We start from the raw sequence: 27,923 nt of genomic DNA on the forward strand, positions 1-27,923 counted from the left end.
GGCCTAACATCGTGGAGTCGGCGGCCTCCAGCTGGGATCGACCTCGAAGACTCCGGTCGCAGGGCCTGGACTTACCATCTCGGAGGCTTTGGCCATGGGCCCTGCAGACCGCAACATCGGGAGTTCGCAGGTCCCTGGCTGGCGACCGGCTTCCGGGAGCTCCAGCCGTAGCAGCTTCGACCGCCCCGAAGCGCGAGGCACGATCAACCCGCCCGCAGGCCCTTCATCACCCTGCGTGGCTCGGCCGCAGCACTTTACATCGCCCGGTGGGGGCTCAGGACTCTCATCGCCCTGCTCGGCTCGGCCGCGGCATTTTCCATCGCCCGGTGGGGGCCCAGGACTTTCATCGGCCTGCTCGGCTCGGCCCTGGGACTTTCCATCGCCCGGTGGGGGCTTCAAGGGGTTGGGAGCCTCGATCGCCTCGTGGCGCCACGGGAGAAGAATGAGGAGGAGATAAGACTTTGCCTTCCATCACAGTGAGAGTATGCCTAGAGCAATCACTGTGATGGCTGTTTTGTGTAAAAAATTGTATCTGTGTGTCTTGTGCTCTTTAATGTCTACTGCCGGACCCTGACGTGAGAGGACGCTGGCGTTGATTATTCGCCGCTTTTCCGTCAGGATAGTTTGTCTGTTTGTCTGTTTGTTTCTATGTTAATTGTATTTGTAAAGCGCTTTGAGCATGTGATAAGGCGCTATATAAAATAAATATATTATTATTATTATTATTATCTCTAAACTAAACTAAACACCAGAATAACAAGGTTGGTGTACAGCTTTTAAACCAGTGCCCTCAAAGCCTAGGGAAAGAGATAGCTTAAAACAAAATCTGTTGTTATAAATGGATGGAACGGGTAGAGCAGAGAGCAGTGCCAACAAAACTCTGGAGCTTTTGAGTACTTTCAGAAATTACCCACAAGTTTCTTACCAGATTTGGGATATGTCACAATGAAGACATCCGAATCCTTTATTTCAAAATGTTCCAGTTGTTCTAAATGTTCTTTTTTGTAGATAGCTGAAACAAAGTTACAGCCTTTGTACTGAAAATAATGATGATCAGCCGTGGACATTTTTTGTGCACAAATGAGAAACCTACAAAAGATGAACATCAAAATATATTCATCCAAATGACATATTTTTGATCAGAGGGGAAAATTATAACAATATGCATTATATTGAACTTATTCCCTCATACGATGTCGCTAGAGTCCCGCATTCTTGCATTTTTACTTTACCATAGTCATTGTCTTATGTGGATTCGCAGTCATTATTTTATATGGATCCAGGCTGCTCAAAACATCTGCTTCTTTTGTGACCCAAGAGTAAGCTTCTGCAGCCACATCATTAATAAAGTAATCTTGACCAACATAAAAAACATGGAAACACTATGTCCATCCAACCTACCACATAAAACAATGCTAGTGTTACTTTCAGAAACTCTAAATAAAAACCACAGAGCTAAATTCACTCTGAATTCCACTTTTGAAATGTAGCTTAAGTCAATGTTACTTTATTTCACATGGTAAACACGTTTTAACTTTCAATAACACTCTCCAGGCCAAGGTTCCTTAAACCACAGTCATCCAAACCTCTAGCATGCTTATCCAATTCCACACCAATACCCCATTCAGAAGGATTAAAACAAAATAACCCAATTATTTAAGTGGGAGAAAAAAAAGATCAACAATTTGGTTAACTAATTATCAGTGGGAGGGAAAATGCCTGAACCTGTTATGAAAAAAAGTAGAACTGAACAGAGTCATTAATGCTTCATGATTTATGCCAGAATTGGCTTAATGGAAGGAGGGTGGTGGTGGAAGGTTGTTTTCGGACTGAAGTCCTTTGACTAGTGCCTCAGGGATCGGTGCTGGGCCCATTGCTGTCTGTGGTTTATATCAACGATTTAGTTGAAAATGTATAAAGCATGATTAGAAAGTTTGCAGCTAGTTTAGATTAGTTTAGAGATACAGCCCTTTGGCCCACTGAGTCAGTGCTGACCAACAATCACCAGTACACCAGCTCTAGACACTAGGGACAATTTACAGAAGTTAATTTGCCTACCAACCTGCATATCATATCATATCATATATATACAGCCGGAAACAGGCCTTTTCGGCCCTCCAAGTCCGTGCCGCCCAGTGATCCCCGTACATTAACACTATCCTACACCGACTAGGGACGTGGGAGGAAACCGGAGTACCCAGAAGAAACCCATGAGGTCGTAGGCAGAATGTACAAACTCCGTACAGACAGCACCCTTAGTCAGGATCGAACCCGGGACTCTAGTTGCTGTAAGGCAGCAACTTTGCCTCTGCACCACTGTGCCCTCCACACAAAAGTAGGTGTTATTGTAGGCACTGACGATGGTTATCAGATATTACAGCAGGATCTTGATCAGTTGAGAGACTGCTTTACCAAAGGAACACGAGGAAATGCCGTTTATTCAATTTCACAGACATGGCTCACTCTCAGCTCGCCAGACTCAGCCCAAAGGTTTCTCGATTAAGCACATGAACCGAATGGCCGCATCGGAAAATCAAAGCGACGGTGGTGCCTCCCTCATCGTAAACTCTCCTTGGTGCTCAGACATAGTGATCCTGTCCAAACCCCGCTCCCTGCACCTGAACATCTAGCAAAGATGCATCATCTCTTCTACCTCCCAGGGCATTTCACTTCCATCATCATGCCTGTGGTCCACATCCCACCCCAGGCAGCTGTTTGGCTCGCTCTGGAGGAGTTGCACGCAGTGGTCGACAAACACCAGACATATACCCTGATGCCTTCCCAATCTTACCTCGAGACTCACATTGGGCTAGTTTGAAGAAGTCACTTCCACACCACCATCTGCACTTCTGCACACCTCAAAAAGAGCATCAATAAAAAAAGGCAGAGAATGAGAGAGTAAGCACGAGACACCTCCGATTATCCTTTAACCAATGCCACATTTATCAATGTATTCAAGAGATTGCTCATTGTATTCAGGCACCAAGTGCAGAAAAACTCACTTAGGATTCAGCTGGATGTCAAGGGTAGACATCCAGGCCAGGGCAGCATCAGTTGCTGGGTGGATGGCCTGGATGCCACCAGGGAAAAGCCTCAGTCAGCAGTCATTCAAGATGTGTAGGATGGTCTAGTCTGGATATCCGCAGTCGCAAGCAGGGCTGTCTGTCATCCCCCACTTGTGCAGGTGATGGGCTGTTCTCACATGGAGGGTGCGGATCCTATTCAGGGTTAGCCACTGCTTGCGATGGAGGTCAAATCCCGGTGGTTTCACTGTGGGGTCTGTGATGACCTCTCCGTTGCTGGTATTGGCATCTTTCCAGGCTCTGCACCACTCAGACTTGGGGTCAAAGTCTTCCAGGGATTTGGCTGAAGACCAGAAGGGTTTGCTGGACTCCGGGCGCATGTTGGGCAGATTGTTCAAGTCAGCATGGATGGGAAGGTCAGGGTTAAAATGTGGAAGTTTCATGTGCAAAGCCATTTTTATTTTGCATGCTCTTCCACTGATAACGATACGATTGAAACCACACGTTGTTTCTATTGTTTAAAAAATTCTTAAATCACATTTAATCCCCTCTGAATTTGAATGAAAATGGTTACAAAAAATACTGATAAATCTAGACCTTGACTACAATATCCCTTTTCTAAATTCATTTGTTGGGAACAATGCACTTCAGTTTGTTGTGAGACAGAAGCATTAGATGGCAATGCTTTTTTTGGAGGGGTATTCCTTTTCATTACATCACTTAGAGTAGAAAATGGGGGAAATTCTGTTTCGGCAAATGTTTATCCATAAAGCTGATAACTACAGCAAACACCCTTGTACTTCAGGATGTTATTGCTAATGCCCATTTTTGCACACTGGCTGAATCCATCTGAAGTATAGCTGTCTTCAGTAATGCTGCCAGAGTCTGTCCTGTAGTTTTATGTTGTATTTTCCAACATAAGTACAATCCGGCTCAATTTCATTTCCTTTCATTTCCTTTCATCTTTTTCAATCTTGCTCAGTCTGAACTGATTTTTCACTCAACTATTTGAGGTTCGGCAGCCTGGTGCTGTGTGTGCAATTGACTCCATTCCTGCTGAGGAATTGGGCAAATTCAGTACCAATGATGTTCTTCCAGGGTTTCTTGTGACGGAAAACATGTAGGAATGATAATTCTCAACGTTGATTGTGATGGACATGTGCCTTTAGCAGCTGTCTCTATCCGCTTTGAAAATCCATCCAAGATCATAAACATTTTTCCTCACAAATAGACCTGCCAAATTTGTTCAGATCAATCAAAGTTCTTGCCATAGCTTACATTCCTCCAATGATCTCCAGCTCCAAATCTAAACCACCAAACGTGACCTCTGACAATGTGTTGAACCAGGATGTCCTTCAAGCAACTGCTTCAAAATGGCTACTTCTCCTGAAAGTGGAACATTTCGGTATCTTCCAAAGAGCCACATCTCCCTTTTTTTTGCCTTTGTTCTTTAATTTGGTGTAAAAAATGCTTATGATATCGATATGGCCGTGAAAGGTTGTGATCGCATCTTATCACGCTTGCAACCTTTGGCATTGGAACTAAAGTCCTTTCAGTCTATTCCAACAATCACCCCCATTAATGGCCACTCACATGATATCTGACTCAGTGCATCTGCATTCAAATTATACTATCCACCCTTCTTTGAGAAACATTAATGGGCCAGACTTGGAGCAGCCAACACTGCTCCAACCTTGTCCATAGCTGGGTAGAGTCATCCAGCACCAATCTCATAGCCAAGCCCATCTACTGAGCCAGCAAAAAGGTGCATTGTTCCTCAAACATATTCATACTTCATGGAGCAAAGTACAGCTTCTTAATTCTTGTATTCCTGTTCCATCTTGCTCGATATCAATGTATCAACAATGTGACTATGACTCTTTGTAGACTTTGATCAAACTATCCATTGTCTGTTGCGTATTGCCCAGAGATTGCGCTAATGACCAATGGAAGAGCAATTTTTGGTGAGTACTCACTTGAACATTTCCTCAACTCAATCTATTTGTTAGCATACAATATGTTGTTCTTCAAAGTTACGACACTTACGGCATCGTTCGACATTGCTTCTCTGTTAATTGTTCATTTATAATCCTCACAAATTCCAAATGGTGTCATCTTCAGCAAAAGGCATTTAAGAGGCTTTTAGATAGGCACATGGAAGCGCAGGGAATGGAGGAAAATGGATCATGTGCAGGCAGGCAGATGAGATTTTATTTGTCATCTACTACAAGCAGATGAAAACAGAACATGTTATAGAATAGTATACACCATAATATTAAAACCTATGTTCCCATATTTCAATTGTTAGTCCTTTTTTCTAATTTTGCTTAAAGTGGTTGTATTGTTCTCCGATTTCAAGTACGCCAGATTAACTGATTTTGTTTCATTGTGGAAGTACTTTACACCTAAATAAAGAAAAAAAATAGTGGGTGGCGCAGTAGAGTTGCTGTCTCACAGCTCCAGAGATCCAGGTTCGATCCTGACTACAGGTGCTATCTGTACGGAGTTTGTACGTTCTCCCTGTGACCGCATGGGTTTTCTCTGGGTGCTCCTGTTTCCTCACGCACTCTAAAGACGTACATGTTTGTAGGTTAATTGGCTTCTGTAAATTGTAAATTGTCACTTATGTGTAGGACAGTGCTAGTGTACGTGGTGATCGCTGGTTGGCGCGGACTTGGTGGGCCAAAAGACATGTTTCCACACTGTATCTCTAAGGTCTAAAGTTCTGAGGATGGTATAGGAAGAAATTTGCACTTATTATAGTTGAGAAGAAAAATAGCGACTCCGGTAAATCCCTTTGATGGTGGGGAGGTCAGTACCCGTGATGGTCTGGGCAGTGTTCACAACATTTTGCAGTCTTCTTAGCTCCTGGGCATTCAAGTTGCCGAACCAAGCCGTGATGCAACCAGTCAATGTGCTCTCTGCTGTACACCTGTAGAAGTTCAAGAGAATCCTCTCTGACATACCAAATCTCTGTAATCATCTCAGGAAGTAGAGGTATTGATGGGCTTTCTATATAATTGCATCAATGTGCTGGGTCCAGGAAAGAGCTTCAGAAATATGCACGCCCAGGAATTTGGAGCTTTTGACTCTCTCCACCATCGTTCCTGGGTGTCCTAGTGCATCAGTCACTGAAAGGAAGCATGCATGTACAGCAGGCAGTGAAGAAAGCAAATGGAATGTTGGCCTTCATAACAAGAGGAGTTGAGTATAGGAGCAAAGAGGTCCTTCTACATTTCTACAGGGCCCTCGTGAGACCGCACCTGGAGTACTGTGTGCAGTTTTGGTCTCCAAATTTGAGGAAGGATATTCTTGCCATTGAGGGTGTGCAGCGTAGGCTTACTAGGTTAATTCCCGGAATGGTGGGACTGTCATATGTTGAAAGACTGGAGCGACTAGGCTTGTATACACTGGAATTTAGAAGGATGAGAGGGGATCTTATCGAAACATATAAGATTATTAAAGGGTTGGACATGTTGGAGCAGGAAACATGTTCCCAATGTTGGGGGAGTCCAGAACCAGGGGCCACAGTTTAAGAATAAGGGGTAGGCCATTTAGAACGGAGATGAGGAAAAACCTTTTCAGTCAGAGAGTTGTAAATCTCAGTGGAGGCCAGTTCTCTGAATGCATTCAAGAGAGAGCTAGATAGAGCTCTTAAGGATAGCGGAGTCAGGGGGTATGGGGAGAAGGCAGGAATGGGGTACTGATTGAGAATGATCAGTCATGATCACATTGAATGGTGGTGCTGGGTCGAAGGGCCGAATGGCCTACTCCTGCACCTATTGTCTATTGTTCCATCCATAATCAGTTCCTTGATCTTACTCATATTGAGAGCCAGGATGGTGTGCTGGCACCATTTGGACAATCGATCTATCTCACATTTATGTGTATGTGACAAATAAATGACTATTGATTGACTTTGACTCATCACCATCTGTAATTCGTCCAACAATGGTGGTGTCGTCGGTGAACTTAAAGATGGAGTTCGCACTGTGTCCGGGGAAGAACCCCCCACCACCACCGCACAACTCATGAGAGATAAACAATATTGATTACTGAAAACATTCTGGGAACTTGGCATTTCGAGACACAGTACCAGGCTATAAATAATAGTAATCACATCACACACTGATAAGTTTATCTTATTAAAATATGCCAGCTTGATTTGATCAGGAAATGTTTTCCCATTATAAGATTTGTATGTTAAATGCCATATTCAAATTCCTGGGCATTAACATCTCATAAGACCTGTCCTGGGCCCAGTACATCCAAGGACGTACACGCCACTGGAGATAAATGGGTCTATTGTGGATAGGGTGAGCAGTTTCAAATACTTGGGAGTCTGCATCGCAGAGGATCTGACGTGGGCAACGCACATTGCCGCACTGGTGGGTAAGGCTAAGCAGCGCCTTTACCACCTTAGACAACTGAGGAAATTCAGAGTGTCGCTGAGGATCCTTCATTGCTTCTACTCTGGGGCTGTAGAGAGCATCCTGTCCGGCAACATTACAGTCTGGTTTGGGAACAGCTCTGCCCAGGACAGGATGGCCCTGCAGAGAGTAGTGCGTTCGGCAGAACGCACCATGGGAACTACACTCGTCCCCCTGCAGGACCTATACATCAGGAGGTACAGATCCAGAGCAAGCAAGATCATGAGGGACCCCTGCCACCCCAGTAACGGACTGTTCCAGATGCTACGATCAGGCAAACGCCTCCGCTGTCACGCTGTGAAAACGGAGAGGATGAGACGGAGCTTCTTCCCACAGGCCATCAGGACTGTCAACTTTGATAACCCCAGAGACTAAATTTTTGTCGACACTTTTTGTGCTATGTTTAGTAACTTATTAACTTTATTTATATGCTGTAACTGTAATTCTTTTTGTGCACAACCCGCAGGCATTGCCACTTTCATTTCACTGCACATCGAGTATGTGTATGTGACAAATAAATTTGACTTGACTTGACTTGACTATTCTTGAAAAAAGAAGTACCAGTATTTCTACATTCTTACATGTTTAAAGAGACTTGGCACATTGCTGAATAATCTAACAAACCTCTACAGACTTATCACCACCCGGGAGTCTCATTTGTTACATTCCTGTCTGCCTCCCCTAACTAATGGGTTTCCTACCACTATGACTCTGCCTGACATTACTCTTCCCTGCTGTCCTCTGAGTCAGCTTCTGTGTCACTGTCCTGACTGCTACTGCTGCTCACTTTTAACGGGTCATGCCCAACAGTGTACACCTGTTTTGAAGTGGAATGGCCACAGGGGTCACTTGCACTCTGTTTACTCATGGCATCATAGATCCATACAGCACAGAAACAGGGCCTTTGGCGACCAAAGTGCCCATCTACACTAGTCCCACCTGCCCGTGATTGGCTCATATCCCTCTTAATAGTTCCTATCCATATACTTGTCCAAAAGTATTTTAAATGTTGTTATGGTTTCTGCCTCAATTATCTCCTCTGGCAACTCATTCCATATACCCACCACCCTCTATGTGAAAAAGATGTCCCTTAGATTCCGATTAAATCTTTCCCTTCGCATCTTAAACTTACATTCTCTGGTTCTTGATTCCCCCTACTCTGGGTAAAAGAATCTGTGCATCTACCCTATCTATTCCCCTCGAGAACTTGTTCAGCTCTGTAAAATCACTTACCATCCTCCTACACTCCAAGGAATAGACTCCTAGCCTGTCCAACCTCTCCCTGTAGCTCAGGCCCTCAAATACTGGCAATATCCTCATAAATCTCTGCAGTCTTCCCAGCTTCACATCAGCTTTATTCCCTTTCCTCGTGGTCAGCCACCTTTCTTCTTGTATTCTCCCAGAGAGCTCTCTCCCAGAGAGCTGCACCTGGACACAATTCCCACAAGTGTAGTCATCAGGGACACCAACAGTTTCCCTGACTTCCCACGCCCTGCAGGAAGAATATTGAACCATTCTATCTGCCATCACTACCACAATGGACAAAAGGAAAATAAAAGTACAACAATCGCACAGAAGAAACAGCAGACTGTACCTTTACCTCCTGTACCCTCCTTGCCTCAGCCTCCTCACCAAAGGCTCTTGAGCCAAAGCCTCACACTTACACTCAACACAGCACTTCATCTCTACACAGCCTCTCTCCCAACACAGCCGTTCTCAATAGGCCGCTCCACTGCACCTTGCCTTTTATTTTATTTTTTAAAATCTGTTTATTAGTTTTTACAATTATTTCAACAATGAACAAACAATACGTGTAAAGATACACCCCCACCCCCCGCCCCATCCCAGACGCAGAGATAAACATTACCATTAGTAAAACATATACAACGTAGGCAGACATATAAGCAGTCAACACTTTGGTTTATCCCCATTCTCTAAAACAATCATTAAAGTTTTTGCATAATTTAGAAACGGTAACCATGTTTCTTTAAAGCTTTCCTGTGAACCTTTGAGAGAGAATCTAATCTTCTCTAGCTTTAAGTGATATAACACATCCTTGATCCATCTATTATGAGTGGGTGGCAATACATGCTTCCAATTAAGAAGTATAAGACGTCTAGCCAAAAGAGAAGTAAAAGACATAATTACTTTTAGATATCGGGGGTATTAGTTCCGGAAGGGACACCAAAAAGAGCTGTAAGAGGATTGGGTAGAATATCTATACCGGATATATCCCTAAAGGATTTAAAAATCCCCGTCCAAAATTTAGACAGGCGGGGGCACGTCCAAAACACGTGAATCAAGTCGGCAGGTGTTTGTCGACAACGGTTACATGCGCCTCTCGTGCCGGGAAATATTCTTGCTAGTCTAGTGTTAGTGTAATGCGTGCGATGCAAAATTTTACATTGTATAAGACTATGTCTAGCACAAATTGAGGAAGTGTGAACAAGTCCCAGCACAGTTTCCCATGTCCGATCCGTCATGCCAAACCCCAAATCCTGTTCCCAAGCTACCTTAAGATTATGGAGAGATTCAGGCTTAATGGAGTCTATTTCAGTGTGTATAATTGAAATCAGCCTCTGCGCATTGGGATTCAAAAGAAGAATAGAATCAATTTCAGAGTAAGTGGGCTGACTTGGAAATTCTGGAAATTGCCTTTGTAAGAAGTGCCTGACCTGAAGATAGCAAAATAGATGTGATCGGGGCAAGTTGAACCGTTCAGACAGGTCTGGAAATGATAAGAAGGTCCCATCACCATACAGATCATTAACAGTTCTGATACCCTTATCAAACCAGGTTTGAAAAGTAAAATCAGTACATGATGGTTTAAACAAATAATTGCGATGTATTGGAGAATACAGGGATGGCCTTGTAAGACCAAAGTGTCTCCTGAATTGCATCCAGATCTTTAAAGTGTGCGTAACGGTGGGCATAGAACAGGCAATAGAGGTAAGCGGTAAACCTGAACAAACTAAAGAGCAAAGAGAGTACTGGCACGAGGACAGCTCCATTTGTGCCCAAAGAAGAGTGTTTTCCAGATTAGACCAGTAGAGAAGCTTCTGAATATTACATGCCCAATAATACTTAAGGAAATTTGGAAGGCCCATCCCCCCCATTGACTTGGACCGCTGGAGATACTCTTTCCTGATGCGCCGTGGTTTGTTTCCCCATAAAAAGGAAGATATGGTCTGGTCCAATTTTACAAAAAAGCTTCCCCTAATAAATATTGGTATATGTTGAAAAAGGTATAAAAAAATTTGGTAAAGTAACCATTTTAATTAGGTTAATGCGACCGGCCAGTGATAAGGGCAGAGTAGACCAACGGTTAAAATCTTGTTTACAACATTCTAGTAAGGGGAGAAAATTTGCATTAAAAATATGGGAGAAGGATTTAGTGATGACAATGCCACGGTATTTAAACCCACTATCCATGCGCTTAAAAGGGAAAAGTGAATGAGGCATTCTTGTGGCTGCGGGGTTTATCGGAAAAAGCTCACTTTTCTGAATGTTCAGTTTGTACCCGGAGAATCTACCAAACTGCTCAAGGATAGATATAATAACTGAAACGGAAGAGTTGGGGTTAGATATAAATAAAAGTAGATCATCCGCGTACAAAGACACTTTGTGGGTGACCCCCCCTCTGACAATGCCTTCTAACCTAACCTCGCTACGGAGCCAGATAGCCAGAGGTTCTATGGCGATTGCGAATAACAACGGTGATAGAGGACAACCTTGTTTAGTACCTCGTTTGAGGGGAAAGGAAGGTGAATGTAAGTCATTAGTGATAACGGAAGCTACAGGAGCTGAATATAAAAGTTTAATCCATGAAATAAAATCTTCATTAATCCCCATTTTCTGAAGAACAAAAAAAAGATAGGTCCACTCTACCCTGTCGAAGGCCTTCTCAGCGACCAACGAGAGGACAATTTCAGGGAGTTCAGAAATTGGAGCATGAACTATGTCCAACAGGCGCCTCGTATTAAAAAAGGAGTGCCTCCCCTGGATAAAGCCTGTTTGGTCCGTTGATATTAAATCTGGGACCACGTGTCGAAGACGGTTATAAAGGACTTTGGCCAAGATCTTTTGGTCCACATTGAGAAGAGAAGTTGGTCTTCTGCTACTACACAGAAGCGGGTCCTTATCTTTCTTAAGCAACAAGAAAATAGAGGCTTGAGACAATGTTTCTGGCAACTGGCCTTTCTGGAACGACTCATTGTACATAATTTGTAGTTCGGGGCCTAGAAGATGAAAAAATGTCTTGTAAAACTCCACTGTATATCCGTCAGGCCCTGGGGATTTACCATTTTGCATGGCTTTAATGGCTTCTTGGATTTCAAGAAGTGAAATCGGTCTTCCGAGGTTGCTGGAAACCATTTCATCAAGTACAGGATAGCGTATACTGTTAAGAGGGTGATCCTGGTCCCAGATATCTGGGGGGCTTTCAGACGAGTAAAGATCGGAATAATAGTTTGCAAAGGCTTTGTTTATATCTCTTGTATCAGACAGAATAGCACCAGTGGGTGATTTAATTTTAGTAATCAGCCTGGAGGCAGCAACTGAACGAGCTTGATAGGCTAGAAGTTTACTTGCTTTGTCCCCCATCTCAAAAACACGTTGCCTAGACTTAAGCAAAAGTGTTTCAGCCTTGGTTGTTGATAACATGTCAAACTCAGTCTGGAGGTGCAGGCGCCTATTGTACAGAGCAAGAGATGGGGATATCGCATACTGATTGTCTAATTTTAAAATTTCCTCAGAGATTTGAGACAGTTTCTTTGCCTCTGACTTTTTGGCATATGAAACAAAAGATATTATCTGACCCCTTAAATAAGCCTTAAAAGCTTCCCATAGAATTGATTGGGAGACATCAGGAGTTTTGTTAATTTCAAAATAAAATCCAATTTGAGAGGTAAGATAGTCCTTGAATATCTTATCAGACAGCATTGGGGAATTAAAGCGCCACTGCCGTTCTCAATAGGCCGCTCCACTGCACCTTGCCTTTTAAAAGAAATCGGCTACACAATTGGCCAATTTTCATCACTCAACCAATCCAACAGCCTTTTGAAATCTTCCGCTGTAGCTCCGATTCCACCTATTACTTGCAAGCCTTTGTCCTGCCTCAACGTTTTTTCCACCTCCACTCTCTCCCCGCACTGCAGTCAGTCTGAAGAAGGGTCTCAAACAGAAGCATCACATATCCATGTTCTCCAAGATGCTGCCTGACCTACTGAGTTACTCTAACACTTTGTGTTGCCCACAGTGCAGAGGTTGCTGTGTGTACATTCTATATAATGCATGTCAGCAATTCATCTGAACTTTGAATGTACCACCCAAAAAACTACCTTGAAGGATAGATGCAACAGGGTGATGGGTATGTCATCAACATCTAATTAATCTGCTTGTCACATACCATCCCAACTTGGAAATTTATTGCCATTTCTTCGTTATTGTGTTTAAACTTTGATTCACTCCGCCCAGTAACATTACTTAAGCATCTTCACCACACAGTGGGTCAAGATGTGACTCTTAACACCTCCAGGCAAATACGGAAGGGCATTAAAATGCCCACAGTCAATGGATTCATTAAACAATGCAAAGTTGATCAAAGTCCCTTACTAGAATTACAACTATTTTTTTTTAAAGAGTAGTTCAGCAGGTCAGGCATGGATTAGTGATGGATTAGTGATGGATTAGTGATGGATTAGTGATGTTTTTAGGTTGGGATCCTTGCCTAACCTTCAGAAAAAGTGTTTCCCAGTTTTGGATTACAACCAAATTCATGGGCTATGTACACCCAAGAAAGCACTGCTAACTCCAACTTGTTGCTGCATGCAAAAGATTTTAATCATATGGCATTCGGTGCAAGATCACTTAAAACTTGATCTAACATGCTAATAATACAATACAATACAATACAATACAATATATCTTTATTGTCATTGTACCCAGGGGTACAACGAGATTGGGAATGCGCCTCCCATACGATGCAATAATTTAAGTAATTTAGACAGCAGCAACCCAACGAAACGAAACAGTTGTAATAGTTTTGGACAGGGTAAAGTGCAAGTTGATCTATGCGTTGTGGCCATCCGGCTCAGCAGGACTGGTTCATAGCAGCTATGGCCCTGGGGATGAAGCTGTTCCTGAGTATGGAGGTGCGGGCGTAGAAGGCCTTGTATCGTCTGCCCGATGGAAGGAGTTCGAACAGACTGTTGCAGGGGTGTGAAGAGTCTTTGTGGATGCTGGTGGCTTTTCTGAGGCATCGTGTGTTGTAGATGCCCTCTAAGTCTGGTAGCTGTGTTCCGATGGCCCTCTGAGCTCTATGGACTACCCGCTGTAGAGCTTTCCTTTCTGCCTCCGTGCAGCTGAGGTACCACACAGGGATGCCATGCGTTAGGATGCTCTCGATGGTACAGCGGTAGAAGGTCGTCAGCAGCTGTTGGGGTAGACCAGACTTTTTCAGTGTTCTTAAGTAGAACAGTCTTTGTTGTGCCTTCTTGACCAGCGCAGCAGTGTTATTGGACCATGTTAGGTCCTCCGAAATGTGAGTACCCAGAAACTTGAAGCTGGACACTCTCTCCACACTGTCCCCGTTGATAGAGATCGGGGCATATTCCCCGTTATGTGACCTACGGAAGTTGATGATCAGCTCCTTGGTCTTGGTGGTATTTAGGGACAGGTTGTTATCCGAGCACCAGTCCGCCAGGTTCTGCACCTCCGCTCTATAGTTTGTTTCATCCCCGTTGGTGATCAGCCTGATCACCGTTGTGTCATCTGCAAACTTGACAATGGTGTTGGTGTCGAATGCAGGAACACAGTCGTGTGTGAAGAGGGAGTAGAGCATGGGGCTCAGAACACAGCCCTGTGGTGTGCCGGTACTCAGGGTGATAGTGGAGGACAGGTGCGGGCCCATTCTTACTGCCTGCGGTCGTTCCAGCAGGAAGTCCAGGATTCAGTCACATAATGACGAGCTGAGGCCTAGCTGGTGGAGTTTGGTGATGAGCTTTTTTTTTATTTTTATTTTTTAAATTTTTTTTAATCAAAAATATTTATTCAAATATTAAAATAATATATACAATACAATAAAACCAAAACAGAACCCACCACCAGAATATTATACAAACAAATATACGTATTGAAACTATCATACAATTATATTACAATCCCCATCCAGGATACATCCAATCCCCCGCGGTGCCCAGCGGTCCCGGAAATCCCCCAGGGTGCCCGTGGACAGCGCGTAGTCCCTCTCCAACACCACCCGGGCACGGACGTAACCCCGGAAAAGGGGCAGGCAGCTGGCTCGGGCAGAGCCCTCTTCCGCCTGGCGCCGTGAGTCGCGGATGGCCAGCTTGGCCTGGCCCAGGAGCAACCCAACAAGGACATCTTCGGCCCTACCCTCTCCCCTACGCACAGGGCAGCCAAAAAGCAAGGAGCAGCCCCTTTAGATATTGGAACAGGGGCTGCAACCTCACACACTGCATGTACATGTGGTACACAGACTCTTCCAACCCGCAAAAGTGGCAGGCGGCTGGCGAGTCTGTGAACCGCGCGAGGAACAGGTTGCAGGGGACTCCTCGGTGCAATATCTTCCACCCCAGGTCCCCGATGGAGAGGGGCAGAATTCCTGCGTAGAGGGACCCCCACCGCGGGGTCACCTCGCGACCGGAAGGCAACACCGACCGCCACTTAGTGTCCGGACGGTGGACCAGGGCGAGGAAGTGCAGGGTGTGGAGGAGGAGCCCGTACAGGACACGCCTCCCTGCGTCTCGGAGGGAGATGAAGGGTGTCGAGGAAATGCGGCTCATGTTGTGTGGGACCGGCTCCCGGGAAGGATTACGGCGCCTCGGTCCGACGAGTACTTCCGGCTGAGCGGGGGTTTGCTCAGCCGCAGGTGCTCCACACATTTGAGCCTCTCCGACACCCAGCGGGGCAGGACAAGGGCCGGCTGCTCTCACGCCTGGGCCGCCGCCCTCCGTCAGCGGAGGGGGGGCCCGGTCGACAGCAACCAGGTTCCAGACTCTCAGCAAGTCCCGGTAGAAGCCGGGCATTCCCAGCAGGATAGCACGGCTGACGCCCACCATCGGGATCCGCGTACCTGCTTGAAGGCAGCGGCCCCGTTGGAAAAAGTGCGTCGCCAGCACGTGCCACCCGGGAGGACGCTCCGAGTACAGGTATCTCTGCAGAGTCCTGAGGCGGAGAGCCGCCAACTGGGTGCGGATGCACACCAGCGACTGCCCGCCCTCCTCAATCGGGAGACTCAGGACCGCTGCAGAGACCCAGTGCTTTCCGTTGCCCCAGAAGAAGTCCACCAACTTCTTCTGGATGATCCCAGCAAAAGTGGCTGATGGGACCAATGTGGTCAATCTGTACCAGAGCAGGGAAGCCACGAGTTGGTTAATGACCAACACCCTGCCCCGGTAGGAAAGCACGCTGAGGAGACCTGACCAGCGCCCAAGCCGGGCGACGACTTTCAACTCCAGCTCCTGCCAGTTCGCCAGCCAGGTCTCCGCGACGGGACTCAGGTAGACTCCCAAGTAAAGGAGGTGCGTGGTGCTCCACGTGAAAAACCGCATCTCCTCAGGGAGGGAGTCCACCTGCCAGGGACCCACCAAGAGTCCAGAACATTTCCCCCAATTGATCCTTGCAGAGGAGGCGGCCGAGAAGACTCGTTGGCACTCGCGCATCCTCTGCAGATCAGCGGGGTCAGTGACCATGAGGAGCACGTCATCGGCATAGACCGAGAGGACCACCTCCATATCTGGCTCGCGTAGAACCATGCCCGTCAACCTCCTCCGAAGCAGACTAAGGAATGGCTCCACGCAGATGGCGTACAGTTGGCCTGACATGGGGCAGCCCTGACGTACTCCTCTGCGGAAGGGAATGGGGGCCGTCAAGGATCCGTTGACCTTGACGAGCCACTCCGCAGTGGTGTATAGAAGTCGGATCCGGGCCACAAAGTGCGGTCCGAACCCAAACGCCCGCAGAGTCCTCACCAGATACTCGTGATCCACCCTGTCGAAAGCCTTCTCCTGGTCAAGGGAGAGAAAGGCAGTGGGTACACCGGTCTCCTGAGCCAGGTAGACCAGGTCCCGGACCAGATGGATATTGTCCTGGATGGACCGGCCCGGGACTGTGTAAGACTGGTCAGGGTGGATCACTTGGGCCAGCACTGGGCCCAGACGGTTGGCCATTGCCTTAGCAAAGACCTTGTAATCGGTACAGAGGAGGGAGACCGGGCGCCAGTTCTTTAGTAGGCGGAGATCACCCTTCTTGGGCAGAAGGACCACTACAGCCCTCCGCCAAGACAGGGGCATCTCCCCGGTCGCCAGGCTCTCCCTCAGGACCATGGTGTAGTCCTCCCCCAGGGTCCCCCAGAAAGTGCGGAGGAACTCTGCTGTCAGGCCAGGGGATTTGCCCCATTGAATCTGATGGAGGGCCACGGTCAGTTCGTCTAGTGTCAGGGGGGCGTCCAGACGCTTGGCACCCTCCGGGCCGACCGTGGTTAGACCTTCCCACAGATCACTGCACTCGTCCACGCCGGAGCTATCCGGTGAAAACAAGGTCCCATAAAAGGAACGAACCGCCGCGTTGATGTCTTCTGGTTCGGTGACGGGGGAGTCATCATCAGCGAGCAGCTCCACTAACTGCTGACGGACTCCCCGCCACTTCTCCAGCGAGTAGAAGAAGGGTGAACCGCGGTCCAAATCGTGGAGCATTTGGATCCGCGACCTCACATACGCGCCTCGGGATTGCTGTAACTGCAGCTCCTTCAGCGCGTCCTTCTTCTCCTGGTATTCCCTCCAGAGGGTCGGGTCCCCACCGGTCTGACTTAGACGCGAATCCAAATCGAGCAGCTCACTCCCGAGCTGTCTGACCTTGGAATCGCGTCTCTTGGTAGACCCCCTAGTGTACTCCTGACAGAAACGCCGGATGTGGGCCTGGCCCACGTCCCACCATAGCCGCAGGGAGTGAAATCCTCCCCTCTTCCCCTTCCAAGCGGTCCAGAACCTCACAAACGAGTCCCGGAAGCGGCGATCCTCCAGCAGCCGGTTGTTAAAGTGCCAGTACGCGGACCCTCCCCTCGTGCGCAGCGGGGTAAACTCCGCCCACACCAGGTTGTGGTCCGAGCAAGGCATCGGCCGCATGGAGGCCGCCGAGACGCGGGAGACGTACGCCCGAGAAATGTACAAGCGGTCAATGCGAGAACCACCCCCCTCTGACCTCCTGGAGAAGGCACTGGAGTCGGGGTGGAGGTTCCTCCAGGTGTCTACCAAGTCAAAGGAGCCCACGAGCTCCTTCAACTTCTTCACCGACTCCTGGCCGCGCTGGATACCGGAACGGTCTCCTTCCTCGAGGGTACAGTTGAAATCTCCCCCGAGGATCACGCAGTCGCCAGGGTCGAGCTCAAAAGGGTAGACACCTCCCGGAACAGGCACGTCTGCAACACGGCGGGCTTGGGGGCGTACACGTTGACAAAATGCAACGGCACGCCATCCAGGCGCAAGGCCAGGTGAAGCAAGCGGCCTGGCACTAATTCCTGGACCTTTAAGATTTCTGGCCGGAAATTCGGGGCCAGCAAAATGGCCACCCCACTGGAAATGGAGCTGAGGTGGCTCATGAAGACCTCACCACTCCACTCCAGGAGCCAGGTGGACTCGTCTCCTGGGATGGTGTGGGTTTCCTGCGGGAAGCTCACCACATATTTCCCATCCCTCAGGGTTGAGAGATGGTTAAACCTGCGGAGAGGCCCCCTGCTGCCATTGATGTTATAACTGGCTATGGTGATCGCCATGTCAGGAGTACACTAGATCCCCTCACCAGTCCCCTGGTCACTGACAGCAGAGTCGCCTTTGCCGCTACGGACCCTAGATGGATTGGCAGTGCGTTTCACCTTCCGGATCTTGGCAACAAGGGACGCTCTACTGGTCCCTCTACCCTCAGCAGGAACGACGCTGCTCTGGGCCTCGGCGTCCTTTTCCAGGTCGTCCAAGAAAGACCTGAGCTGACGCCGGTCGTTCCCCTTCACCCCCATCCCTCCCTTCACCCCCGTCCCTCCCTTTCCCCTCCCCTTCCTTCTGAGGATGAGGTTCAGGGAGCTGGTGACCCCTTGTAAGTTCGGCCACCGGAGGGAGGCCAGTTTGGGCCGATGTTGGGCTCCTTCGGTGGCCGCGATGAACTCGCGGATCTCCTCCACTGGAATGAGAGGAGTGGCGTCGGGGGCAGCGAGAACATCCATTGACTCATTGCCCGAGGAGTCCCCTTCCACCCCCCCCACTGCAGATGGAGTCACCATTCCCATCCTTGGACACACCTTCTGTGCTTGAGACTCCCGCCCCACTCTGCGCAGCGGTTGCCTCTTCCCCACCCTCTGGTCTCACCTCCACCTCAGTCCCCACCGTGGGGTCAGTGGCAGAGGGGCCTTCCTCGGGTGTACCTGGGCAGTCAAGACCATTGACAGTGGGGTCTATCCCTCCACCAGTTGGGCCCAGAGTGGACTCTGGTGCCCCAGACTCAGGGAGTCCCTCTGGAGCCAGGTCCTGCGGGAGAGAAGGGCTGGTTTCCCCTTCCCCTTCCCCGCCTACTATCCCTAACTCCACAGGCGTGTTCTCAACCTCGTCCTGGGTGGGTTGCTCCTGGGCTTCCTCGGGTGCATGAATCGGGATTCCCTCCCCAACAGGAATCTCTCCCTGCTCCATTACACCCGAGTGGTCCCCATCACCACCCTCCCCAGAAACCCCTTCAGAGCATGGAACCGGGGCCTGAACCAGAGGGCAGGAGTCATCCTCCACCACAGCACTCCCCGCCCCACTGGAAGATTCCCCTATGTCCCCCTTCTGCTCCTCCCTGGAGAGATTCCTCCTTCTTTTTTTCGAAGGGGAGGAGCTCACAGACTCTGGGGTCACCTGAGCAACCCTAGTCTGCGGCTCCCCCTCCTCCCGCCCAATCCCCTCCGCCCCTGGCTGGATAATGGGGCTTGCGGACTCCCTAACGGGAGGTGACGGGATGGGTGGCGAGATCTTATCCCGGGGGGTTTGTTCCCCAGGTGCCTTATCTTCTTCGTCACTTTGCCCCCCTTTTTTTGACCCTCCTCATCCCCAGGGTTCCCTGACTCAACTACAGGGGGAGTGGGAGAGGGGGGGCGAGGGGGGTTAGTGGCACCGGAGGCGGAGGCCTCCGCCCGGGATTTGGGGCAATTCCTCCGAATATGCCCCACTTCCTTGCAGGCGTGGCACCTCGGGCGGTCCGATGTCCAGAAGATGGTGAAGTCTCGCCCATCCTGCTGGACACAGAAGCGCCCGTCGACCACCTCCTCCCGGTCCAGCAGCATTGTCAACTGGCGCCGGAGGGAGAGAACGTGCTGCAAGTCCTTCCTGCGGAACCCCATGGGTATTGGGGTGATGTCGGTGAGGATCTTCCCCAGGGTATGAAGGTGGGGAAGGAGGGCCTCGTTCTTGATGCAGGGCGGGACGTTGGATAGGACCACCCGCTGCACGGTGGACCCCAGGGGCTCGACCTGTAAGAAAAGTCCACCCACTGTGACCCCTTTACATACAGTCGCGTTCACCCCCTCAACGGACTCCAGAAAGAACACGCCCTTCCCAAACATTTTTCCCACATACACAATGCCTACAGGCTTGGCTGCCGCTGCCACAGCAGCCGCGCAGTCCTCCAGGTTCATTTGGGGGGGCATGTAGCACCTGACCCCATGTTCAAAGGGTAGGTTCCTCATGGGGAACCGGGCCCCCAGAGGAGCAGCCGCCTTAGCATAACTCCCCGAAGGCCCCGATCCCCCAGAACGCTGACCCTGCATGATATCAGGCACTACAGTGAAACAAAACACTGATACACAAAGACAAAGACAATCCAAAAGGCACGGGGCCAAGTCCAAACACACAAACAAGTGTAGAACAGTTCAAGGGAGGGAGGCGAGTGGTGTTGCCTCGAACGTCAATAATGGCGGCTCCCACTAAAAACTGCTGCGTCACGGCCTCTTGGCCTGGGTATCTCGGCTCTCCTGCGTTCCCTGGTGAGCTGCAGACTTTCTCAAGCAATCCCCGCTGGTCTTCGCTGCTCCTGCAGCAACGAAAGGGATTCACCTGCAGTCTGTTATTGTTGGAAGCCTATCTCTGATAGAGAGGAGGCTCCTTCAGCTCCAGGTCTCAAGGCCGCAGAAGAAGGTCGAGGGTGTAGAAAAACTCCCACACCGCACGAAAACCAGACCGGTCCGGTCAGTAGCGACGAGGCAGTGTGGGGGGGGGTTGTTCTGGACACAGGTGTATCAGTCCAGACAGGTTTTTCTCCCCCTTTTTGTGCGCCACAGTTTCCTGGCAGGTTGCCAGCCTCAGTAGTGGGAGCTGAGCAGTCAATTGATAACACCGCTCGCAGCCCCAAAACACACAGAAACCTTTTAAAAAGATTTCTGTAGCGTCGCAGCGATACCCAAAGATGTTTAGAGTACCGCTGTACCTCCTCCGAATTCCAAAAAATGTTTAGAAACTCACTTGTTCGAGTGATTGAACCAGAGCTCCGCAGCACCACACCCCACACCTGAGCTTGGTGGGGATGACCGTGTTGAAGGCGGAGCTATAGTCTATGAATAACATCCTCACGTACGTGCCCTGTCTCTCTAGGTGAGTCAGGACAGTGTGAAGAGCCAGAGAGATGGCGTCCTCTGTGGATCTATTTGCCCTGTATGCAAATTGATGTGGGTCCAGTGAGTCAGTGATGCTGGATTTGATGTGTGAGAGGACCAGCCTCTCAAAGCACTTCATGACTATCGGCGTTAGGGCAACCGGGCGGTAGTCGTTCAGGTTGGAGATCTTTGCTTTTTTCGGCACCGGAACTATGATAGCCGACTTCAGGCACTTGGGGACCGTAGCCAGAGATAATGACAGGTTAAAGATCCTGGTGAATACCTCAGCCAGCTGTTCAGCACAGTCCTTCAGTACCCTTCCTTGAACTCCATCCGGTCCTGCAGCCTTGCGTGGGTTGACCCTTTGCAGAGCGCGTTGTACCTCTTGTGTGCTCAGTTGCAAGACCTGTCCCACCGCCTCGGCTGGGGTTCTTTCACTCATGGCATTGGAAGTCAAAATTGGGAGGATCTTTCCTCATTGGTGCACTGCTTGATTTTGTTAATGTCCAAGTCAGTAGATTTTTTCCACTTCCCACAGTGACTTGACATCTATCAATATTTGTTTCTTGCTCTCCCTTCCACCCTCTTCGCACCATCCCATCCTCTAAATTGCCAACTTTTGCACTTTCCAACGATTTCCTGTTGACCCAAAGCCAGCAGCCTCATGGCCAACAAAGGATTGTGTTTTGAATAGAGCTGGGAAACTGAGGTTAGTTGAAAGCTTACGTCAACCAGGAACTTGCATTAGTATGAACTGAACAAAGGCCTGCCCAGGTGCATAACAGCACATACAGTGCCAACTATCCACTGGGCTAAAAAATTGCAAATCCTGGCCTGCACCCAGATTCACTACCCACACCACCCGCATGCCTGCACTTGAGTTTTCCAGACGCAGAGTACAAACAACCGTGGTAAAGTGGTGCAGCGGGAGAGTTGCTACCTTACTGTGCCAGAGGCCCGGGTTCAATCCTGACTGCAGGTGCAGTCTGTTACTACGTGTGTGTCCTACGGACAACCCAGTGTGGATTTTCTCCGGGTGCTCCAGTTTCCTCCCACATTCCAAGTTTAGTTTAGTTTAGTTTATTTATTTTTCACTGTACTTTGGTACAGGTGAGAATAACTAAACTAAACTAAACTAAAGATGTGCAGGCTTGTTGATTAATAGGCTTCTGCATGAAAAAAAATGTCCCCAGTGTGTAGGATAGAGCTAGTGTACGGGTGATCACTGGTCAGCGTGCACTTGGTGCACTAAAGGACCCGTTTCCTTATCTCTAACCTGACCTTCCACACACAAAGTGCATTGTCAATGGAGCAGGAAAGCCTCAGGTTTTGTACCACAGAAGTATCGCCTCCTGTACGGGCTTTGACAGTTCTCCAATGACCTTTAAGAGAAAGTTAAAATGCTAATGCCTATTTGAAATTGTCTTATAATAAATTGAAAAGTAAAATCGAATTCTAAACAATTAGGAAGTAAATAATTCAAACATCTCAATTCTGTAGGAATGGCCCTTTTTCACAACTCCAATATGAGTGGGGACAAAAGACAGCAAATATCTCAAATGGGCATCAGTAACTTCTCATTCAAGCATGAAGGTTCACAGGCAGTTCAATACCACTGACAGACAGAAGAAGAATAAAGGACAGAAATGAGGAAAAAGCCACAGCCAGAACCAGCAAGAGAAGAAACAGCCCTGTGTTCTGAAGATCAGGAACAGCATGGTACTGAGCATAGCCCTGCACTGGGACATTGGAGCATCAACTCAATAGACCAGAAGCCGTTGGAAAAAATGACAGTGATCATTAACCTGATCAGTCTGAAGATCAGTCTGAAGAAGGGTCTCGACCCGAAACGTCACCCATTCCTTCTCTCCTGAGATGCTGCCTGACCTGCTGAGTTACTCCAGCATTTTGTGAATAAATACCTTCGATTTGTACCAGCATCTGCAGTTATTTTCTTATACTATATGAACCTGACTAGTCTAACAGTGCCAGCTTCACTACGGTAGAACACACTCCTTGGGGTGATCAGGTCTGTACCTTGGTCCAGCACGAGTGGAACAGCTTATGTAGGCTTTGAGCACATAGTGCTGTGCTTCCAACTAGTAGCATGTCCAATTCCAAGAGGGATAGCATCACCCTCAACTACAAGCAGAAGAGGGTCAGGGCGGAAAGGGCGAAATAATGAGCCATGTCACTTCAGGTTTAGGTTTAGGTTTATTATTATCACATGTGCCAAGTACATTGAAAGACCTTGTTTGCACATTATGCAAACAGATCAGATATATTATGCAAAAATATAACTATTGAACTCAACAGATCGAGCTAAGAGGAAGATATAGAGTGCAGGATATAGATCTCAGTATTGTAGCGCATCAGTTCCATCGACAAAGTCCAATGCCCAAAAAGGGGTAGAGTGAATCAAACTGAACACTAGCGTATGGACAGACCATTCAGAAGCCTGATAGCAGGGGAAGAGCTGTACCTGAGTCTGGCAGTGCATACTTTTAAGTTACTGTGCCTTCTGCCAGATGGGAGCAGGGAGAATAAAGAATGACTGGGGTGGGACATGTCTTCAACTATGTTGGCTGCTTTTCCCAGGACATGGAATACAAGAACATGCCTAAAAGGTAGATCTTTGATAACTTTGCGTTCCTCAAGGATACGACTATCCATGTTTGAGAAAGTTCAAGTTCAAGTTCAAAAACACTTTATTTGTCCCCATGGGGCAATTTACAAAGGAATTTAGAGTCGTACAAAAACTATTGGGGGGGGGGGGGGGTGGGATTAGCAGGGTGAGCAGTGGGGCAGGGGTGGTTGGGAGTTGAGGAGCTGAACAGCCTTGGGGACAAATGTTGCCCTTCTCCTCTGTGTCCTACAGCCTGGGCAGCGAAGCCGGCGTCCTGATGGGAGCCACTCAAAGGCAGAGCACAGGACGTGTGAGGGGTCCTGTAAAATCCTGCCAGCTGACCTTAGCATCGCGTAGGGTGGAGAGGGCTCTGACAGGGAGTCCAATAATTTTGGAACAGACTTTGGCTGTGCTCTGCAGGCGGTTTCACATCACACTCCTTCACTCCAGAAATTTGCCTGTCCCAGTAAGATTACGCCAGCATTTTGTGTCTAACTTCGGTCTAAACCAGCATCCGCAGTTTCTTCCCACACTAGAGAAGAAGGTTGATGGTGTTGGATAATTCCCTGAGCTGGCTGTCAAATCCATTTGTCGAAGGCTTCATTGCCAGTTCCTCAAAAAAACATAAAACTTTCCTTCGCTAGTGAAAAGTCAGTTCTTTCAGGCACAGACAAAGTCTTAATCTTACCGTCTGCATCCCTTGAGGTGGCTGTCATACAGCTGAGACGGGCATCCAACTCCTTGTAGTCTGTGTGTTTGCCAAGAAAGTCTAGAAAAGACTTTATTTGAGGATTGTCCCAAGCAGCCATGTAACACAGGGCTGTGTGCTCTGTGGGCTATCACACACTGAAGCAAACATTGACTAATGCTGGAAGATCATTAACTCAATGGAAAATTTTAGATCTGCCTGAAACTTATCAGTCCACCATTGCAAGGAGAAGTCCACAAGTGAATACGGCAGATTGGCACAATAGGTGATGCTAGCAGTTTATAAATGAATGTATTGAATTGGTTGGCACAATCAACAAAGATAATTATATTTGCTTAATATATTCTTTGAATCAAAGCTGATTTTTGATTCAAATATATTTCTGAAATAAAAAATCAATATTGACAATATCAAATGTCAAGGTCATTTCGGACAAACCGTCTATGGTCAAACCGTGTGTAAGAAGGAACTGCAGATGCTGGTTTAAACTGGTCAAACGGTGTAGGCCTGAAAAGAGCTAAGCTGTTAAAGGTGAACAGCTGAAGTTCACTTTTGAAACCCCTGGCTGCCAGTTGGTCTGAATTGGCCTGTAATGGTTGAATCAAGGAGCAGCAGGATTGTAAAGCATAGCTCAAAGCAGCAGTATTAAATGTACACTCATTTGTACACACATTGAGAACCAGAAGACATTGGTTTAAGGTGAGAGGGGAAATGATTTAATATGAATCTGTGGGGTAACTTTTTCACGCAAAGGGTGGTAGATGTATGGAACATGCTGCCAGAGGAAGTAGTTGAGGCAGGTATTATTGCAGCATTTAAGAAACATTGAGACAGGTACATGGGTAGAACAGGTTTAGAGGGATATGGGCCAAACGCAGGTAGTTGGGACTAGTGTAGATGCAGAATTTTGTTTTGTGTTGCCAAGTTGGGCCGAAGGGCTTATTTCCATGCTGTAAGACTCTCTGACTATGACTAAAAATGTGCTAATACATTAAAAAGTCTAGAACGTACACTTTATGTTCAGCATACCCCCGGTCTACTAGGTGCAATTACAAAATTCCACAAAATAATAATGAGAAGAAAGGGCATTGCTTTCAGAATAAATAATGGCATGGGCAAGGTCTTAGGCTTGTTTGACGTTCTGACAATGAAGCCATCTTCAAATGGATTTGACAGGCAGCCGGCCAAACTTGGATTGTTTTCTCTGGAACACAAGAGGGTGAGGAGAGACCTAATACAAGTACATAAAATTGTGCAAGATAGAGATAGGATAGATATTCAAAACATTTTTGCATGGGTAGATGCAGGGGCATCTAGACCTTAGTCCTTGATCAAGGGTCAGGACTTTATGGTAAGGAGCCAAGTTTAAAGGAGAAATGCGTGGCATGTTTTTTTTTACGCAGAGGATGGTGGGTGTGTGAAACGCACAGCTCAATGTGGTGGTGGAGGCAGATGTGATAGTGGTGATTAGAGTCATAGAGTGATACAGTGTGGAAACAGGCACTTCAGCCCAATACTGGGCAACATATCCCAGCTACACTTGTCCCATCTGCCTGCGTTTGGTCCTTAACACTCCAAACTTGTCCTATCCATGTACCTGTCTAACTGCTTCTCAAACATTGGGATGGTCCTTCCTCTGGCAGCTTGTTCCATACACCCACCACCCTTGGTGTGAAAAAGTTACCCCTCAGATTCCTATTAAATCTTTTCCCCTTCACCTTAAACCTATGTCCTCTGGTCCTCAATTCCCCTACTCTGGGCAACAGACTCTGCATCTATGCGATCTATTCCTCTCATTATTTTATACATAAGGTCACCCCTCGTCCTCCTGCTCTCCAGGGAATAGAGTCCCAGCCTACTCAACCTTTCCCTATAGCTCAGACACTCTAGTCCCGGCAACATCCTCGTAAATCTTCTCTGTACCGTTTTTAGCTTGACAACATCTTTCCTATAACATGATGTCCAACTGAACACAATATTCTAAATGAGGTCTCACCAACGTCTAATACAACTACAACATGACCTCCCAACTTCTCTACTCAATACTCTGACTGATGAAGGCTAATGTACCAAAAGCCTTTTTGACCACCTTACCTATCTGCGACTCAACCTTCAAGGAACCATGCACCTGCACTCCTAGATCCCTCTGCTCTACAACACTCCCCAGAGCCCTGCCATTCACTGTGTAGATCCTGCTCATGTTGGACTTCCCAAAATGCAACACCTCACATTTCTCGGTAGGGTAGTAAATAGACTAAGCCCTCTAAAAAGCGTAGTAAATAAAATCCAGATATTATAGGCCAGTGAACCCAACTTCAGGGTTAGGGATGTTTTGGAGAGGATCTTGGGGATAGTTTTTTGTTCCCATTTGGAAGAAAATTGGCCACTTTGGATATCTTTGTACACATCAGGTCATCACAACATCTTGGTTGAGTTATTTGCAGAGTAACGAACGTGATCGATGAGGGGAGAGTGGTGGGCTCCATGGATTTTAGAAAGACATTTGATAAAGTCCCCCATGGTAAGTGTGCTGTTGTTGCATATGATATTTGTTGATAGATTTACTAATGCTGATCATTAGTGTGCGTCCAATAAATCTCGTCCTGCACTGTGATCAGATTGTAGGGTACTTCACCGTGCCATCTCTTCAGCCATCTCCTTTTTTTTTGGATCTGTAAGTCTTCCTGAATCAAATACGCTGCAGGTTCTCTCTCTTAGACTCCACCTCCTATTATTTTCAAGTCATCATTGGAGAACTAAGTCGCCGGTTAACATATCAGGTCTGCTAATTTGGTGAATGTACAATATTTTCATATTTCTACTGCTATTTGCACTATCATAAGCCATGATGAGTGAGCAGAGGGAGGGAGTGTAACAGGCGTAAGAGGACAGGTTACAGGTTTGTGCCTGTGTTTTTATCTGAATGGTGTGAGTGTACTAGCTGGTTATGTTGGGTGCCAGTAAAAGTAAGGTGCAGTTCACAGCGATAGAACACTTACCATAACATATCTTGTCAGGTTATGGCATTGCTCCTTGGTGAAGGGTGAATTATTCCTGAAGAATACCTTGGCTCCATTTTCATGTCAACTCACCCCCCCCCACCTCCCCCACCCCCCCCCCCCCCCCCCACCTCCCCCTTAAGGACATGCCTCCTGCATTCAGCATTCATAAGACGTACAGGTATGTAGGTTAATTGGCTGGGTAAAATGTAAAAATTGTCCCTAGTGGGTGTAGGATAGTGTTAATGTACGGGGATCGCTGGGCGGCACGGACTTGGTGGGCCGAAAAGGCCTGTTTCCGGCTGTATATATATGATAAGGATATTGCAATCCTTATCAAGAAATTCGCATCAGCAAAGTAGTGAATCATATCAAACTACCATAATCTCTGCTATACAGAACTTATCCTTTTTAAATGATCTCTTTGTGTAAAATTAATTTCAGTTTTTATTTACTGCTGCACCAATAGTTCACAGCATACGACTGAGACAATTAATACAGTT

General features: G+C 47.6%; 1 protein-coding gene across 4 annotated transcripts in view; it reads right to left on the reverse strand.

Moving 5' to 3' along the window:
* LOC144593695 (amine sulfotransferase-like) overlaps positions 1-27,923 on the reverse strand; it is a 79,357-nt gene that overhangs the window by 40,068 nt on the left and 11,366 nt on the right. For 3 of the 4 annotated variants that reach the window (XM_078399651.1, XM_078399652.1, XM_078399649.1), the window contains exons 1-2: positions 24,401-24,543; positions 926-1,089 (exon numbers count right to left, since the gene is read on the reverse strand). In XM_078399651.1, coding sequence (XP_078255777.1) covers positions 926-1,067 — 142 coding nt within the window. In that variant the 5' untranslated portion in view covers positions 1,068-1,089; positions 24,401-24,543. Of the gene's footprint in view, positions 1-925; positions 1,090-24,400; positions 24,544-27,923 lie in introns of those variants that run through there. The other variant, XM_078399650.1, reaches the window with a different exon arrangement.

Source organism: Rhinoraja longicauda, chromosome 5 (genome assembly GCF_053455715.1).
Source record: "Rhinoraja longicauda isolate Sanriku21f chromosome 5, sRhiLon1.1, whole genome shotgun sequence".
NCBI lineage: Eukaryota > Metazoa > Chordata > Chondrichthyes > Rajiformes > Arhynchobatidae > Rhinoraja > Rhinoraja longicauda.